Below are 19,909 nucleotides of genomic sequence, written 5' to 3'. Positions count from 1 at the left end.
ACTTGAAAATAAATTTATTCTCGGTCAATAGAGCTACTGACAACGGATATGTCATGATGACGGATGAAAAATATTGTAAGTTCTATAAACATGGTATCGTGTGCGCTATTGCAGATCGAATTGGAAATGGCTATTATATGAAGTTACGATTTAATTGCAATATGGTAAACGTTGCTAAAACAGAATCGAGTGATTTAAACACGTGGCATGAAAAATTTGCGCACCAAAACTTCGATCACGTAAAGAAAGTGTTGCAGAATAATAACATAAAAGTCAAACAACAATCAGTTCCTAAATGTGAAGATTGTTTGCAAGGTAAGATTCACCGCTTACCTTTCACGAATAGTGACTATACTAGCACGAAGACATGCGAGCTGATACACGCTGACGTGTGCGGCCCCATGGAAGAGGCCTCGCTAGGCGGGTCGAAGTATTTTGTTTTGATGAAAGATGATTTTTCAAACTTTCGATTTGTTTATTTCATCAAGAACAAGAATGAAACAAAAAAATTATTAAAGATTTCCTGAACAAGGCGGAAAATATTACAGGAAACAAGGTTACGTTTTTCAGAACTGACAATGGTTTGGAGTTCATAAATAAGGATGTGAAGGAGCTATTCTCAGATCGTGGGATAACACATCAACGGTCTGTACCTTACACCCCGGAGCAAAATGGCAAAGCGGAAAGGGACAACAGAACGTTGGTGGAAGCTGCTCGAACCATGTTACATGCGAAGAATTTGTCCAAGCAACTATGGGCTGAGGCAGTACATACAGCTGTTTTTGTTCTTAATAGAACTGGGAAGAGTAAAACAGAAGGAAAATCACCCTTTGAAGTTTGGACAAATAAGACATTTGACATTAACACATTGAAAGTGTTTGGTATTCCAGTGGTTACGCATATTCCTAAAGAAAAACGAGTAAAGTGGGATAAAAAAGGTGAAAAAGGATTGATGGTGGGGTACAGCGAGGATGTCAAGGGGTATAGGGTATATTTTCCCCAGAAAAATACAGTAGAAATAAAAAGAGATGTGGTGTTCATAGATAATGAAGTAAATAATTTTGAGAAACCACGTGAATTAAAAATTTCAGAAGACATTGTTCCTTTAAATGAAATAGACAACTCTGTTGATATACCTAATATTGATGAGACAGATATTGACAAAGAAAATCAAAGGGAAGATAAACAAAGAGAAAATACAGAAACAGAACATGAAGAAAACAATTGGGAAGGAAATCGTGACAAGGAAATAGAAGAAAATCAAGATACAAGACCAAAAAGAAATGTGAGACGACCAGTCCGATTTGATGACGAGTTTGGCTATTATTGTATAACAGTGAACTATTGTGATGCAATGACCCCGGTATCGTTTGAGGAGGCAACTACTAGCTCTGACGCAGAGAAATGGAAGGCAGCCATGGACCGAGAGATGAATAGTTTAGTGAAAAATAAAACGTGGATATTAGTGGACAAGCCCCCGACAGACAAGAAGGTACTAGATGTGAAGTGGATCTATAAAAGAAAAGGTTGTAAATTAAAATGAGTAATTGTTTTTGTAATTGTTTTCATTATCCAATATAAATGTAAGGAGGCGTGTTAGTATCTGTGTACATTTATATTGGCAACACTGTTCTGATTTTGAAATTGTATCAAATATGGCGTATATTGAGAAAAACTGATTTGTCTGTAACTGTATTAAATAAAGAATATAATATATACGTTCATCTATAGAAGTATTTTATTTAAATTTACAACAGTAATATTAATGTAATATTTTCTTAATTCCTCTGCGTGTTGTGTGTATGCGTTGTGTGAGTGTGTGTGTGTGCGAGGGTGCGGCGTGCGTGCGTGCGCGCGCGTGTGTGTGTGTGTGTGTGTGTGTGTGTGTGTGATGGTGTGTGTGTGTGTTTATACATTGTGCCTATTTTGGTACGGAATAGGTGCCCGATTTACAAAATAGTTGGTGAGGTATTCCCTGACACCATCTGCAGTTTCTCTGTATAGTGAATCAATTCTTGTTCCAACCAACGTATTTTGGATGTATGGCGCTGTAAATTTTCCATCGCATCTTCGAATAACATTGTGCAATATACACATTGCTTGTATAATTACATCAGCTTTAGCAGGTTCACAGCACATGGACATGCTCAGTCCTTGAAATTTAGTCCTTGCCATTCCAAAGGCACATTCTACTGATTTCCGTCCTCTGCTTAGTCTGTTATTGAATATTCTTCTATCATTTGTCAATTGATTCCGCGAATAAGGTTTCATTACGTTTTTTTTTTTTCAGAGAGAAAGCTTCATCTGCCGCAAAATAATATGGCATAGGTTGTACTTCTCCGGGCAATGGACTATGGTCCGGTAAATTAAGGTCTTCACGCTGCATTGCTTGTCCGAGAGCACTGGCTTGAAATGCACGCCCGTCACTATTTCTCCCGTATTCCCCAACATCTATCGTTACGAATAACCCGTCAGCGTCTACCAATGCTAATAACACAATCGAAAAGTATCCTTTGTAATTTATGTACGCTGATCCCGTGTTAGATGGAGCTTTTATTCTAATATGTTTGCCATCCAGACTTCCCACACAATTCGGTAAATTCCAAAGAGTATGGAAACGCGCAGCTATCTCTAGCCATTTTTCTACATTGGGTGTAGGCATATATTCGGGTTGTAATGTTTGCCATAGAACTTGACAGGTATTATGTACTATTTCTCGAATTGTAGATTTTCCTCGTAGAAAGTAAACTGACAGCGATTTAAATGAACACCCATCTGCGAAATACCTGTAAATATATATACAAATATAAATTAGGTATACATATTACTATACTGTGCACCGTGATTTTTTATTCGCGGAGGCTATTGAGCCAGAAAGTAACATTCTTAATTCTTTACATAAGTAGGTACTCGTATTACTGATATAGGCTCTATATTCTCTGCGAATAAAAACTCACAATAAGTACTTCACTTCATTATATTTATTCGATGATTTGATTGTTTCAGTACAAGCTTGCAAAGATCGTTGGAAAAACATAAGGAACAGATATGCAAAATACAAAAAACTTCTATCACTTCCATCTGACTCTGCAGCCAAGAAGGTAAAAGAATATTACCTTGCCCAGCACTTGCATTTTTTGGATAAATATTTGAAATCAAGACCTTCCAAATCTAATCTAGAACCACAATGCAGGTCAGATACTCATACGGACGAAAGTGAACTTGATGAGGAGGAGTCAATGTCGCCGTTTCGGCCTCCGTCCCATTCACCCTCTCCACAGGCTCAAAATCATCCTTCGCCGTTATCATCGGACTCGAGTAAAAAAAGTAAAATGCCTACTTTGAAAGACGTCAATCAATCTGCTTTTGATTACTTTAACAGAAAACGACAAAATAGCGAGAAACAAATGCAACCTCTTGATACAGATCTTGCCTTCCTTCAAAGCATGTTGTCTGATATGAAGGCCATGAATCTTGTTCAAAAACGAAGGTTCAAGATGGGAGTAATGCAGTTGGCGGCGCAAATCTTAGATGGAAACGAGGCAGCATCGACATCAGAACCAGCATATTCTACCCGCATTTCTCAAAACAACATAGCCACGGTGTCTTCTATACAACAGCCGTTTCATAATGTTGCACCTCCATCAACAATAGAGCAAAATCAGAATGTTGCATCTCCATCAATATCTGTGCAGGATGAGAATACCCCAACGTTTTTCACTCTATCACCCTATTCAACAATTAGTTCAGTTTCGGCTGCACACGTCACCAATACATCTTTTTTGAATGAAGAATTACCTCTGAACTACACGTACAATTTTTCTACACCAAAGTAATCCATCGGATTACTTTAGTGTAGAAAAATTATACACATCAACATCGGTTTGAGCGTGCACATATTTCAAAAGTTAATTAAACCTTATTATGTAACACAATTTTCTGTTAGTATTAAAGTAATTAAAAAAGATAATGTATTTCACTTACCTTAACGTTATAAGTAATCTTTCTACAGCACTAATAGATACTCTCCAATTTGTGTGCTTTCTCTGTAAAGCATTTCTCACTTTGGACATGATAATATTAAAACACTGTGGAGTCATTTTATACACTGTGACAAAACGATCTGGGTAATTGTGTAGGTCCTCCATTATTTTAAAAAATCGATTGTCTTCATTGCTTAGCCATACCGGATGTACCCAGTAACGTCTAACCCTCTGTATATTAGCGAGATTTACCAGTGCTAGTACATCTTCATCTTCAGAAGAAGACATGTCGAGGTGACAAAATCAGACTGTTGAATGCCGAAAATAGTCCTGACTGCGCGACTGCGTCGCGTCCGCGCCCCGTCTCTTCTATATAACTTCAAAAGTCGCGTCCGTGTCTCGTCTCCGCCCTGTCCGCGACGCGTCCTCGTCTTACGTCTCTTCTGTCTGGCCTGCGCCTAGAGGTGATTACGACAACAGAAGTTTGGATAAATAAAGTATACATTCTTACCGAATTGTGTACTTTATTTGGACCCCTACCTACCTACCTGCCGGCCAACCTGACTACCAGGTACAATAAGTGCCGCAAACTTATTAAAACAGAATCAGAAAGTAAAACTAGAGATGAAACGGATAGTAGTTTGGCCGGATACCGGATAAAGGCAAGCTACTAGGCCGGAGCGCCGGATATCCGGCTGCCGGATATTCGGCCCTTTATTGCATTGACGCGATCAGTTTGATTTGAATATTCGCGCGGTGAACGAGATCGGAAATATTCACGCGCATTCGGCGGACGTAAGCGGAATCGGGTCGACTCGGGGGCGTTCGAGTGTTATCGCGCGTGTCAATTTGTGTTTGTTTCTCAGTTCGTTTGTTGTTTATTTCGTTGTTTATCACTTGTCGTCGTGATTTTATGTTTGAATTCTGATAGATTAACAAGAAATGTCATCCTCAAAAACACGATCGCCAATATGGCAATATTTTGATTTAAACAGTGACGATAACAAGTACGCGGTATGTTTGTTGTGTCACGTTAAAATTTCTCGAGGTGGTGAAGGAAAAAAGGCAGGTACGTAAGTTTTAGAGGTTATGTTTTTGCTTCAATTGAACGAAAAGATATGAAAACAAAAAAATATGTATATTCTTATATTCTTAAACTGATTTTATTAATAAACAAACTTAGTAGGTACCAGTATAACAAAATTTTGGTCAATGTGTCGTTTCATTTTTATTTTCATTACGTACCTACTACTACGGCCTTACAGGGCCGTAGTAGTAGGCAAATAATTTAAACTAATAATTTAAACTAATTTCAAGAAACTTGAAATTAGTTTAAATTATTTAAATAAAACGACATTCACCAATTTTATGAATGCAAGTTTATGACTTTAGCTTTTTTTATTGATGTACATTGTGAATCGGAAACCTTCAATATTTTAAAGTATGTTTTTTTTTGTCATTTATTAGGTACTTCAGCGATGAGTAATCATTTGAAGTCCAAACATCCAGAGGAGTTTAAATTGATAAATAAAAAAAAACTGGTGAAAGTTCAAAGCCTGTTACGGCTCCGGTACATGTCGTTCCCAGCACAAGTGCATCGTCATCATCAGCAGAAAAACAACTAACACTGTCGGAATCGTTTGAAAGAAAATTACTTTGGAATGTAAATGATGCCAAAGCCCAGAAATATCATTATTTAATTTCAGAAATGATTGCTCTAGATAACGAGCCGTTCAGTATCGTAGAAAAGGTTGGGTTTAAAAGGCTTCTAGAACAAGCGCTACCTCGTTATGAATTACCAAGTCGCACTTATATTTCTCAAAAAATTGTGCCCGATATCTACAATAGAATTCACGACAAAATTAAAACAAACATTTCAAAAGCTATTGCAGTTTCTGTTACTTCTGACATTTGGACCTGCCTGCACAATAGTTCCAGCTTCTTGAGTTTCACAGCCCATTGGTTGTCTCCGGAATTTCAACTGCAACACGGCGTTCTTGCTATGAAACCGTTTTCAGGATCACACACTGGAGAAAATATAGCAAAGGAACTGAACGCTATTGCTGCTCGCTGGGATATTGATAGAAATAAAATTCATTTACTAATCCATGATAGTGGCGCTAATATGGTAAAAGGAGTTCGAGTTGCAGAGTATGATTCTGCTAGATGTTTCATACATTCACTTCAGCGAGTTGTTATTGAGGCAATGAAGGTCCAAGCTGAAGTATTAGACGTGATTGCTACTGGAAGACGTCTAGTAACTCATTTCAATCATTCAAGTTTAGCACAAGAAAAATTGCTTGCAATTCAAAAGGAGTTACATTTACCGCAGCATCAGTTAGTGCAGGACATCAACACGAGGTGGAACTCTACCTACTACATGGCAGAACGCTTGTTGGAACAAAAAAGGGCTATCTCTCTTTATGTCGCTGAACATGACACACTCACTAATTTGACGATACAACAATGGGGCCTAATGGAGCAGTGCATAAATCTTTTAAAACCATTTGAAGAAATAACGAAAATTACAAGTTCTGGCCTTTCCTGTATATCCGAGGCGATTCCGCATATTTCTGCATTAAAAAAGTATTTAGACAAAAATGAGACTGCACAAAGAACACCAGACTTAGCTCGTATGAGAGCTTCTTTGAAAGCTGAATTGGAAAGTCGTTTTAAATCCTTAGGAGATAATCCAAACTACCTAATTGCTACCTTTTTAGACCCAAGGTTCAAGTCAGATTATTTAGGAGTTCTTGAAACTGAAAAAGCCCGACAGAAAATCATGATAGAGTATATAAAAAACAAAAAATCGAAACAACCAATCAAAGTCAAGTGTGACTGGAATGTTGTGCTTTGACTCGGAGAGAAATTTTATCTACATAAATTCTTCAGTACATTTCCGTCAGGGGGGGTCAACTATGTATGGGCATTTGGTGAATACCTATTGGGGATCCAATAGGGTTGCAAGCAAAATGTAACTTTTTTAATCCAATTTATTGGTAGTTTCAATGACTCCTTCTTTTGTTACCATTTTTGATTAGTTTTATATTATTACAGCGAGAAAATAAATAAAATATCGGACTTTTGCAGTAACACGTCACAAAACGTGGATCTTAAACATTTTTTTACATAAATGTCTCTTTTGTGGTATATTATTTTAGCACTATGGCAGCACTGGATATTTTCTACCCTACAAACATTCAAAATGGCGGTTGTTGTTGTTTGTTTGCTGTTCGGTTTGTATCGTTCGTAAATCAATCAACACAATTTTGCTGTAGCAGTTTCCGATTTGTTCCATAATAATTACATTAATTGCGTTGAGTCGAGCCCTTGCTCCTCCGCTATAGTGTAGAGTTGTGGTTAAAGTCGTTGTGCTGCCGTTTGCTATTTGAGACAGTGACTTTTAGTACCGTTTAGTTTTCGTCATTATTAGTTTAATTATGGCTGATAATATTCGACGAAGATGTCTAAAATGTGGCCGATCACCGAAGGAAGAATCCGACATTTGCCTTTATAGATTTCCTAAACCTGGACCAACTAACATGTTACGGTAAGGAGTACCCATTTATTTCCATATAAGTTTATATCTTAGTAGTGAAATGAAGCTCCCACATACTAGAATGGTTGCTAAAACATCCGATTTCATCCAGGAAAGTAACAGAAACAATCCATCAAACACAAAAAATTTGATAACTGCAGTTGTTGCCACCGTATTATAACATTATCTTTAGTTTAATAAGTTTGCGACTTAGAAATTGCTTCCTCTCAATGATCAATTATTATTTTGTTACAGTTGTGTGTCATGGGCCGTGTTTTGTTTTCCTGATGCTGATGCCAGTGAGTGGCACTCTGTGGATGTCCATAAAAATCTTTTCCTAAAGTACAATATCAAATACGATACAGATATACAGTCCAATGTTCAGACAGGACAAAGTAATTATTAACATTTTACCATCCAATAAATTTCATATTAAAGATGTATGAACTATGGGTCATTTTAATACTTCATTCTTTACAGGTTTGGCAAAATGGAGTCACATCAAACAATTTTATGAATTGGATAGTAAAAATATGAATTTCGTATTTGCACCGGTTCTTCGTAAACAACATTTGAATCCGTTTTTAGCCAATCTGTTGCTGCACAAAAATAGCCACAGGTAAATCCATACTAATATTATAAATGGGAAAGTGTGTTTGTGAGTTTGTTTGTTTGTCCTTTCTTCACGTCGAAACGGAGCGAGATATTGACATGATTTTTTGTGTGAAGTTAGCTGGGAGGCTGGAGAGAGACATAGGCAACTTTTAACCGCGGGAAAACATCTCATTCCCTTGGGAAAATTAAAAATGTTTATCGTGGGCAAAGCCGCGGGCGGAAGGCTAGTAAAATAATAGATTGTTTTTACTTTTTTCTATTCACAATGCAATTTTTATTTAGGACTGATTTTGCAATACCTAGACAAAGTTTCTTCCAATTCAAATTGACAATGATCTGCATTCCATGTCTTATTCTTTTCTGATTAACTACTGATATAGTGTTTATCTGAAGATTTATAACACACACCACACACATCCACAGGCATAGATAAGCTACAAATACTTTTTTAAGGTAAAAAATAACCAATATTTTGTAATATTCTTTACCACTATTATGAAAATGTCTACCAACTAGATACAAAGGTTGTGCTAAGAAGAATACTTACACCATGTTTTTTTTTAAATGGTAATAAATAACTTAGAAAATGTACTATTTTTCCCTACTATGTGGTTTTCAGAAATATGACTGACATGCTAGAAAGAACTACTTTCGAGCACTACCACAACCAAACTCAGTGATGCTCTGGCAATTTTTAAACAGTTTAAAATATTTTAATACTTACTACATATTATTTTACTTCCTTTTCTCAATTGCGATAGAGCCTAAATCCCAAAGAAAAAAATGACTCCTTTAGAGTTATAAAGTTAGATTACTACCCTACTTACCCTTACCTTAGATATTAAAAAACTACGACGTGTTAGGAAGTAGTGCTCTTCTCAGCATGACCTTTGTATCTCCTACATCTAGTTGGTAGAAATTTTCATAATAGTACAAAAAAAGCTTGAGTATTTTTTACTCAATATACTGTAAAGATACTAGAAAAAAATCCATGTTCATGGCAGGGAGTACAACAGGATAAATCAGCCCTTAATGAATTAGTATTGTAAAATATCAACTAAAACATTGCCACAGACAGTGGATATAAATTAAAATCCATACTTAATATTATAAATGCGAAAGTAATTCTGTCTGTTACTCTTTCACGCCTAAACCACTGAACCGATTTGGACGAAATTTGGTACGTAGATAGAGTTGACCATGAGAAAGGTCGTTACTTTTTGTTGCGAAAAAAGGGGTAGAAAGGGTTGAAATAGGGGGTGAATATTTGTATGGAAATTTGCTATCATACAGACCACGCGGGCGAAGCCGCGGGCGGAAGGCTAGTTATTTATAATCACGGCAATTATCTAGCTCGTACGAGTTCTAATAGTAATAATGGCAACTAGATACATGAAAACTTTTAATAAATGCCCAAACCAAGACAAATAGACATGTCAATAAAATAAGAGACAGTATCGTCAAGTCAGGCATCAAAGGCTGTGGATTTGTGTTTCTTCGGATAGATTAATTTTCAGTAACTAGCCTACACTGTATGTGCCAATGTAATGTGTGCATTTGTACAATTATGACCCTTTTTTGTTTTATTTCAGGAGAAATGCCCTCAGAAGCTATAGCCACAGCTGACCTAGTGTCAAATATGGATAAATTTTGTTCGATAGTTTGAACAGTGAAAGTGCAGAATTAAAAAGAGGAAAGCCATTTTCCACAAATTTATCAAAAAAATCACCACATCTGGATTTTTTCAATAAAATGAAAATTAAAATTACGAACATGCAATTTGTGGGCAGTTCGCAAATTCCTCCATCGCAACAAGGTTGGATCTGGACTATTAATGCAGTAGAGCGGTTATGGAAAAATCTTACATGGAAACATAATAATATAAAAACATTATGCACTCGACGCCTGCAACAGGATCCAATCGAAAATTTATTTGGCTCTATAAGAGCAAATTGTGGAGCCAACACAAATCCGACTGTTGGTCAATTTGTAGCGGCCTTGAAAACCACAATCATGTCCAACCTTGCACATTTGTCGAGTGGTGGAAACTGTGAACTAGACGATAATGAAAGTATATTAAAGAATTTTAAGAAATTATTTACACCCACACTCGTGCACACTGCCGATGAAGATAAAAAAGAACTGGACGAAACGCTTTGCTCCGCAACACTTTCATCCGATTCGGTAAATGAAAGTTTTATCGAACTTTCGTCTACTGATAGTGCAGAATTGCAGGCGTGTGCGTACGTGTGTGGGTATTTATTAAAAAGGAAAAAAAACGAGTGTAAAACATGCAACAATTTTCTTTTAGAAAAGGAAATAGATTATAATTGTATGGTATTTATGGAATTTAAAGAGTACGACGATTTAAAAAAATCGCTAATGTATGCGTCAAAATCACTTGTAAACTGTGTGGAATCTTGTGCGACTGTTATTAATGAACTTTTGCGCACAAAATTCCACACAGTAAATATCCGTCAAACTATAATAAATATAGTTAAGGTTAAAGTAGATTTTAAGTTTATAACTTGCCACCACAAAGAAAATGTGAACTTTATATTAAATTCTGTATTTTTATATGTGTTAAGCGTTTTTGTACTCTTAAAAATGGTCAGTACAAGGAAGAGTCGTCGACTACACTATTAAAGAATAAAATGAATATAATAAAACATAGATAAAATCTATATGAAATTGTTTACTTTTCACCTTATCCTTAACTAACTTTTTCTAGAGTTCAAGCGTTTTTTCCATGTATTATTCTTCTGTTTGAATTGGTTAACGATTAAAATATACATTATTTCAAACAGAAGAATAATACATGGAAGAAACGCTTGAAACTAACGAATAAGCGAGCACCTTGGTTTTGAATTTTCCCGCATAAAAGTTTTAAATTTCCCGCTAAATTAGTTTCGTTGGGGATACCAATAGATGTCGCTATGAAAAATCGTCTACCATTTTTTTGTATGGAGTTGATATTCTTCTTAGTATATGTGTTCTGTGATTTCCGTGCGGTGGCGGTGGCGTATTGGTATCAGAGTGACAGTGATTTTTATTTATTAAGTGAGTATATTAATTTGTTCTTTTGTATAATTTACTTCTCTTTATTAAAATTAGTGTTATTTAAAATACCTATTATTTGATTTTTTTATCATAATCCAATCAAATGTAAAAGTTACATACATACATGCCAGTACCGCGAATTTAGTTTCTATTACTATACTATCCCATACTGAGCTGCAAATTGCAAAAAACTTACGATAATTTGAATTTTGCGGGCCACCCTGGAGCATCCACCTTAACCTCGTACCGCCCCTTGTACATTATAATGTAGGTACATAATATTAGAAATCATTAAAGCCCAAACATATTTAAAAAAAGTACACGTAAACGCCCAGCGTACATTACGATGAACAAAATAAATTTTGTGGAAAGTTTAAATTTCCCGCCAGGATACATATTAATGGTGACTTTTATTTGATTTGTGTTTAATGCTGTCAACGTTTTGACGTCTGTCAACTTGATAGAAACCATTGGTTAAACGTCAAAATTGCACACACGTGGCAAGATGGCGAGCCGGCAGATACCACGTAAGTTTGATCCGCTTTTATCTTTTTAATTTTACAGATTTTTGTGTGAAATTTTGATCTTAGTGAAAGAATTGTTACTAAACTATTGTGTGATATTATTATTTTAACACTTAGATCCAAAAATCTTTTTTAAATCGCTCTTAAAATATTATGTACATTAGATTACACATTGGGCGTAATGTACAAAAAAATATGTTCATTCTATTGTACAATGGGTTATTATATAATAATTGGTTTTATTTCTTTCTTTAGGTCTGGGGGATGTTGATATTGAACAATTATTGGTCGATTCAGAAATTGAGGACTTTGTTCCTTCAGACGAAGATGTAGGGGATCCGGAATACATGCCAGTTTTCGGATCGCCAGAAAATAGAACGGAAACTGAAAATGAAACGGAATCGGAAGCGGAAGAAAGGCCAGTTAGACGTGCTCAAGGTCGAGGACATGGTGCTGGGAGAGGACGTGGTGCTGGGAGAGGACGTGGTGCTGCTAGTGGACGTGGTGCTGCGAGAGGACGTGGTGCTGAGCGAGGTCGGAGAGGGGTAAGAAGGGGAAGGGTGAGGGGTCCTAATTCAACGGTTGAGACATCATCAAATGGGTCCTCGGTACCTTCAAGCAACTGGACCATACAAGAGTTTCATCCTCAAACTCCAGTTTTATTAGAGCCGGCCTATTTGCCACTAAATAGTCAAGGTTATCAGAAGCAAGATTATTGGAAGCAATATATAACCGACGATTTAATTGATTTAATAGTCCAGAAAAGCAACCAAACCGCAGTTGAGAGACATGGGCGGAGCTTAAACTTGACCGCAGTCGAAACACATGTGTACCTGGGTATAACATTAGTAATGTCTTCCATCAATTATCCTAATCTGCGAATGGCTTGGGAGAAGAAATGGAAGGTGCCTGTCATAGCTGATAATATGTCTCGAAACAGATTTCTTCAGCTGAGAAACAGTTTGAAAGTTGTATTTGACAATGATATCACGCCGCAAATGAGATCTCAGGATATACTTTGGAAAGTTCGCCCTCTAATCCAATATATGCAAGTTGGTTGCCGCGCTCAACAAAAAGACCAAAGCCTCTCCTTAGACGAAATGATCATCCCATTTACCGGGTCATGTTCCATAAAACAGTACTGTCCGGGAAAACCTAATCCTGTAGGCATAAAAGCATTTGTCTTAGCAAATCCAGATGGAACTGTGTGTGATTTCCAAGTTTATCAAGGGCAAACGACCTTTTCAGACTATGCTGATACACCTTTTGGATTGGGTGAAAAAGCAGTATTAACATTGGCTGACCAACTAGTACCAGGACATATACTCTATTTTGATAGATTTTTTTACCTCAGAAAAGTTATTTGATGAACTTGAAAAGAGGGGTATCAAGGGGACGGGAACTATTATGAAAAATAGAATACCATATGATGTGAGAGAATCAAAAATATGTGATAATGAACTAAAGTCTCAGGGAAGGGGAAGCTTTCAAGTTTTGGTCAGAAATGATAAACGTCTTGCACTTACGAAATGGTATGATAACAAACCAGTACTGTTATTGTCTTCTGTGGAGGCTGATGTTGAGGTTGATGAATGCAAAAGATGGTGCAAAAAAGACAAACGTTATGTAATTGTGCCAAGACCAAGAGTTGTTAAGGAGTATAATAAAAAAATGGGAGGTGTCGATTTAGCCGATCGCATGTTGGCTGTTTGCCCTAACAGATATCGTACCAGAAAATGGACACAACGATTTTTCTCACACATGATTGATTTAGCTGTTACAAACTCCTGGTTGCAGTACAAAAACGATCAGGTAAAATTAGGAGTTCCTTCAACAAAAATACTGCAACTGCGTGCCTTTAAAATGGAACTAGGAGAAATGCTCATTGAGTCACATGTTTTTACAAATTCTGATCACGAAGAAGCATCTGAAACAGAAGTAGTTTCAGCTAGAAGAAAGGGCCGACCTTCAACGGTTGTAGTGCCGAGCGTGAAATTTCGTACCCATGCAGCTAAACACCTCCCTATGATAAGTGATGGTAATTCTAGTAGATGCCGTCACTGTCATTACAATAGGACTCTATTCAAATGTATGCATTGCAAAGTAAGTTTATGCCTCACGAGATACCGTAATTGTTTTTTTGATTTCCATCAGAATGATTCAGATAATTAGTACATTTATCATTTTCATGTTTTTTGTAAACAATACTTACGTTAGATATTGTTTATGCGTAGTTTTTATTTTTTGTTATTAGAGAACAATGTTTATTTTTTGATTTTTATTAGGTATATTTGGAAGTTGATTATTTAAGAGGAGATTTGAAAAAGATAATTATATGTTTTGTTAATTTTTAAATATTTTAGAGGCTTTCATTATTTCGTTTCCGTTCGTTTGAAAAAAAGGTGATTACTTTTGACAGACTTGTGTTAAGACTATTTCTTTTTTAGAACAGCTAGTGCTTAATGTTTTAGTACTTTTTAGGTTTTTTGAAGTTTCTTATTTATCTGGATAAGATAAAACATTATTTGTAATTTTATTTTAGAGGCATATTTCAATAACTATCACAGCAATAGGAAGGTGGTTAAATTTAAGAGACTTGTCTTAAAGACTGAATTCAATTAAGGATCTCAATGTGTGATTATTACATAACCAAAAATAAAGAAATTGATTTATAAATACTTTTTTCTTTATATCCTTTTCACATGAGTAACACCCAATATACAGTTAAATGAACAAAATAAATAACCTCAATGTAGTAAGTAACGCCTAATGTCCATTTAAATGAACAAAATAAATCGCCTTAAAATTTAATTCTTGATCTTCTACGTAACGCCAGGTTATACCCAAAAATATAAAAAAAAATCCTATGCACATATTTACGAAAAAATAAGTGCATTCTTGCTTGGGCACTTACAATAACCTCATATTATGTACATTAAAATGAACACTGGGCATTTAGCTCTCACGATATTTTTTATGCTTGGGCGTTACGAGGTTAAAACATGTTTTAACTAATGAAGGTTTATACCTTCGGTAAGCGTTATATCTATACTAATATTATAAAGCTGAAGAGTTTGTTTGTTTGTTTGTTTGTTTGAACGCGCTAATCTCCGGAACTACTGGTCCGATTTGAATTATTCTTTTTGTGTTGAATAGTGCATTTATCGAGGAAGGCTATAGGCTATAAAACATCACGCTATGACCAATAGCAGCCAAGCAGAGCGGGTGAAACCGCGCGGAAGTAGCTAGTTATGAATAAGACAGTTAGTGTTCCATCTTTCAATATGTATTTTTATCCGAAAACTATTTTGCTAAAGCTATTTTGTTGTCCTCACAGGATGGCAATATTACCAATGAGAAAAATCATAGCTGCGAGCCCGATGAATTCAAAAATGTAATGACAATAAAGCTGGATGATTTAAGAGATAAAGTGATGAAGCCTGATTTCGCCCCAATACCAAACATATATAACAAATTCAAATCACAATTCTGCGCTACTGAATCAGATTTGGTGAGAAATATCACATCGTTTGCAAACATCAAATCAAAATTGTATTATGCAAGAAACAACGCAGCTGGTGTAAAAAAAAAAAATGTAAATCAATTGATGAAGTAGAAGTTCCATTACAATTCAGAGATTTTTTAGAAATTATTTGAAATTTTGAAACAAAACATTCCTGGGTGGGAACCCGTAAAATTTTTAACAGATTTTGAACTAGCCGCAATGAACGCTATTACAATTGTTTTTCCGTCAGTTGTGATTAAAGGATGCTACTTTCATTATTCCAAAAATGTATGGAAAAAAGCAAAACAGTTGGATCTGACAAAAGATGCTATCACCCAAAGACATGTAAGACTTTCAGCTTTACTGCCTTTACTTCCTCGTAAATTCATATGGATGGTGCTACATAATGGAAGACTGTCCTGATACTGACGCCATTCAAACATTTAATGACTACATGGTGTCAATTGTGACATGGCCATTGCCATAGCCATTGGGCTAGAGAACGAGAGTTTTGTAGACATTTGGTGCGTTCATGGTGAACGCCATAGAACCACAAATGCCGTATCTTGGCATAAGAAATTAAACTCGGCTGTGCCAAAGAATGCTAATTTATATCAGCTTCTGAACGTGCTGAAAGAGGACGCAGATTTACAAACAGTGGTTGTTACTCAATATAAATCAAACGCACCCCCGCAAAACGATGTGCACAGACAACTATTATGAAAAATTCGTGGATCACATACGTAACTGACCAACTCCTCAAAAACAAAATCTCCGTAGGTCACTGCTTAGAAAAATTAAGGATTTAGCTACTAATTGTTGAAATATAAGAAATTATTTACACGTTATTTAGCTGATTATACTAATAGTTGATTTTCTGTGATATTTTATAATTCTTAGATTATAAGTGAATTATTCATATATGACATTTTTGCAAAAAAAAATTGCTGATTCATTGCTATATAGGTGAAGAATGACTGATTTGATTAAACAATAAGTTGATTTTCTGTGAAATTTTACAATTGTTTAGGTAAGGTTAGAATTCATTGCAAAAAAAATTGCTGATTCATTGCTATGTAAGTGATGATGACTGATTTGATTATACAAAAAGTTGATTTTCTGTGATATTTTATAATTGTTAGATTTAAAGTGAACTTTTCATATTAGATATTATTGCAAAAAAAAAATGCTGATTCATTGCTATGTAGGTGATGAATGACTGATTAGATTATACAAAAAGTTGATTTTCTATTATATTTTACAATTGTTAGATAAAAAGTGATTTACTTTTGTTAAAAATTTACCTGACATAGTTGTAATGAGATAGGTAGACGTGAATAATTACGTACCTATCTAATAATAACTATGTCAGATAAAGGATGATGCAACATTTTGGTACCCACTTCAAATAGCAATATGTGATACGTCCTTGAATAGCTCTTAGTAGCCCGAGTAAAAGTTCCTATGGAGTCAAGTTCCTATCGTTAGTCCGTTTAGAGTTATATGGTAACACCTATCAGAATAAAAATATCACTTATTTTTCTTGTTTTTATGATATTTTGTTTTCATTTTGGTTTGGACACACAATAAGCGACAGGTAGACGCGGGGAGATTGCCGGCGGCGGCAACGGGTGGCGGGGAAGGGGCAGTGAATGCGCGCGGGCAAGCGTCGACGGCTAACATCAGTCGTTTGTTTGTTTTGTGTGTGTGACTACGCTTCCTCGTCTCCCCATTGTATTCTGCGACTATATACGACCCTGGCATTGTTTTTGGACTCCGATTACGGCCTCCTACGCACTGGCGACCATGGTCGCCAGTGCGTAGGAGTAGAGGAGGAGAGTGCATATGTGACATGAGTGTTTTTTTTTAAAGTTGTTCCGTTCATTCAAAATCTAAGAAATTTTAGCAAATAGGTAATTGTCAAAAGTATAACTATTTTATTTCTACTATTTTTCGCTTTGCACATGAGTTTTGACAATTATTTGCTAAAATTTCCCAGGTTTTCGTAATGATTGGAATAACTTTTTGAAAAGATTACTCATACCGCATGTGCGTTTGACGCCATTTTGTTTACGGCGCGCAATGGCGGCTCGCGGCGAGCAAGTGCCTCAACGCACAAACTGACCAGCCGTCGTAGGTACGCTCCCATATATTTACAAATTGTGCCAGGGCAAGCGACCGTCGGTACTGAAGTAGTTTGCGAATATATCTCGATATTCGGTTGATGTTCTATTTGCTCTATTACCTAATAGACAATGCAGGTATTTCAAATAAAGTCTCTGGTACAGTTAACGTGTCCTTGAAATCATATCCGTCTCTTTCTCGCACAAAATTATGAAGCACACATAGAGCTTTTATAATCACAACTGCAAATTCTTTCTTGACGTTTAGGGGTCGGTGAAGAATCTGCCATTTATTGGCTAATATTCCAAATGTACATTCAATATAGCGGCGGGCACGGAATAGTCGATAATTAAAATTAGTCTTTACATTATTCAAGTTTCTCCCAGCATACGGTCGCATCATATGTTCCGATAGTGAAAACGCCTCATCACCCACTAAAACGAACGGCATTGATTGGCCATTTTCTTTGATGGGGTTATTGCTCGGAATATCGAGATCATTATTTAAAAGCCTATGATAAAATACAGAGTCTTTGTAAATTGACGAATCACTGCATTTGCCGTATGCTCCAATATCTACGTAAAGAAATTTATAATTTACATCACATATTGCAAGTAACACGATTGAAAAATAATTCTTGTAATTGTAATAAAGAGATCCCGAATGTTGTGGTTTGATAACTCTAATGTGCTTGCCGTCGATGGCTCCAATGCAATTAGGAAATTGGGCGTATTTTTGAAAACCTTCAGCCGTTTGAATCCACTTATCTCTGGTCAATTGTGGCATCACAATTGGTTTTAATGTCTCCCATATTGCTTCACAAACATCAAATACTATTTCCGATACTGTAGGAAGCCCTATACGGTATTCATGACTTATATGAGGTAAAGAACACCCAGTAGCCAAATACCTGAAAATAAAATTCACATTAATAAACATAATATTAGTTTTGTAATATGTAATACATTTATTTATTGATTTACAGGCATTACTCTCCAAAAAAGATGGAAAAACCTTAGAGACTGTTTCACAAGAGAGCTGCGCCGTCTTAAAGATGTCAAAAGTGGTTCTGCTGCAAAACGTAAATCACAATACACCTATTTCAACCAATTACTGTTTTTGAAATCAGTGCTGGACACAAACGCAACAGAAAATAGTCTCGAAGAGGCAAGTCAAGAAAATAAAAGTGCAAGATCTTCTGATCTTGAGACTCAACAGTCTGCATCAAAGTCGCTTAGAACAAAAAGGAAGAAAAAAATGCCAAACGAAGAATCCGATACAGACCCTCTAATTTCAGTTCTGCAAAAGACCATAGCGACTACACAGAATGATTCAAATTGTGACAGACTGTTTCTTTTATCCCTCCTCGAAAGATTTCAAACAATGCCTGCTGCAATGAAGACCAAAGCGAAAATGGAAATCATGGAAATTATAGAAAAAACCAACCGAACTGTACACCTACAACAGCGCGCATAAACTATTCAAGTAATTTCAATACTCTTAACGACCAAGAATATGACCCTAATCGACCGAGTTATTCAGGTTATTCTACTACCAACAGGATATCAGATGATTCAAATTACAGCGATAATCATACTCATTATTCTGATATTTCTCAAAATTCAGAAATGATAGACCTATTTCCCAATTTCAATGATTTATTGTTCACAATTGCCATTTTTTAAGTTATGAAAATACAAATAATTTGATTATCTACTTCAGTTTTTTAATATTTAAAAACATGTTATAGCAAGCCCTTTTCCTCTCCTTTTCAAAGTCGTAAAATAGAATACTACTGAACAATAGTTCATAAATTTTTTAAAGTGGCAAAACCTTGGTCAATGAATTTTACAGGTTGTTGTGAAAAACACAACAGTGGTGGTTTAGGGCGATTCAGAAACGAGTCTTGTATAATTCAAATTTACAAAAAAATCCATTTAGCAGTTTAAGTAAAAAAAAGGCCCTATCACATTATTTTTATTTTTCCTGTACACAATACTCCATTCCGAAACACCCTTTAAAATATATCACGTATTTTTTAAACATTCTGTATTTAAAAAAGAAAAAGCTTACCTTATTGTTATTACTAATTTTTCTTCTGCTGGAATGCATTTCCGATAGTTGTTACCAGTTCCAGTAATTTTTGGTTTTATTGTATCCAGTAACAGGTTAAAAGTATTCGTTGACATTCTCATGTAATTAAAGAATCTCTTCTCATACATTTTTAAATCCAAAAAATAAGTATAATATAATCCTTTAGTCTTTCTCTCGCAAAGTAATGGATGCACCCAAAACTGTCTTTTACGTGAAATCTTCCGTTTTCGTTTTCGTAGTAAATACACAAGCACAGTTAGCGTGATTATCTTCTGCACGTCCATCTTGACACACCCTTGGAAGTCGACTGCAAATTTTTCGGCCGTCCACAATATGTCGCGCTTGCCTACGCAACGGCGACCATGGCCGCGGCGGCCTGGCCGCGTCTATGGTCGCCAGTGCGTAGGAGGCCTACAGTTTCTTCACGTTGACCCCGGCTTTCTTTTGGACTTCTGCTGTGTACTGA

The 19,909-nt window shown here is 35.9% G+C and overlaps 2 protein-coding genes across 3 annotated transcripts; both read left to right on the top strand.

Annotated features, from left to right (window-relative positions):
• The first annotated feature begins 5,382 nt into the window (after nt 1-5,382).
• LOC126912998 (zinc finger BED domain-containing protein 4-like) lies at nt 5,383-6,840 on the top strand. The gene has a single exon (XM_050707641.1). The coding sequence runs from the start codon at nt 5,692-5,694 to the stop codon at nt 6,838-6,840; it is 1,149 nt and encodes a 382-aa protein (XP_050563598.1). The 5' UTR covers nt 5,383-5,691.
• On the top strand, nt 6,792-16,294 carry LOC118270938 (uncharacterized). 2 transcript variants are annotated; one of them, XM_050707659.1, is made up of 3 exons: nt 6,792-7,533; nt 7,777-11,723; nt 11,976-16,294. In XM_050707659.1, the coding sequence occupies exons 2-3, from the start codon at nt 11,702-11,704 to the stop codon at nt 13,085-13,087; spliced, it is 1,134 nt and encodes a 377-aa protein (XP_050563616.1). In that variant the 5' UTR covers nt 6,792-7,533; nt 7,777-11,701; the 3' UTR covers nt 13,088-16,294. The 2 variants fall into 2 exon arrangements, with proteins under 2 accessions (XP_050563616.1, XP_035442652.2); XM_035586759.2 differs by having other exon boundaries at nt 6,792-11,723.
• The last annotated feature ends 3,615 nt before the right edge of the window (nt 16,295-19,909 follow it).

This window comes from Spodoptera frugiperda, unplaced genomic scaffold (genome assembly GCF_023101765.2).
Source record: "Spodoptera frugiperda isolate SF20-4 unplaced genomic scaffold, AGI-APGP_CSIRO_Sfru_2.0 tig00001192_1, whole genome shotgun sequence".
Taxonomy (NCBI): domain Eukaryota; kingdom Metazoa; phylum Arthropoda; class Insecta; order Lepidoptera; family Noctuidae; genus Spodoptera; species Spodoptera frugiperda.
The sequence above is the reverse complement of the archived record's forward strand: the minus strand, read 5'-3'. Positions and strand labels throughout refer to the sequence as shown.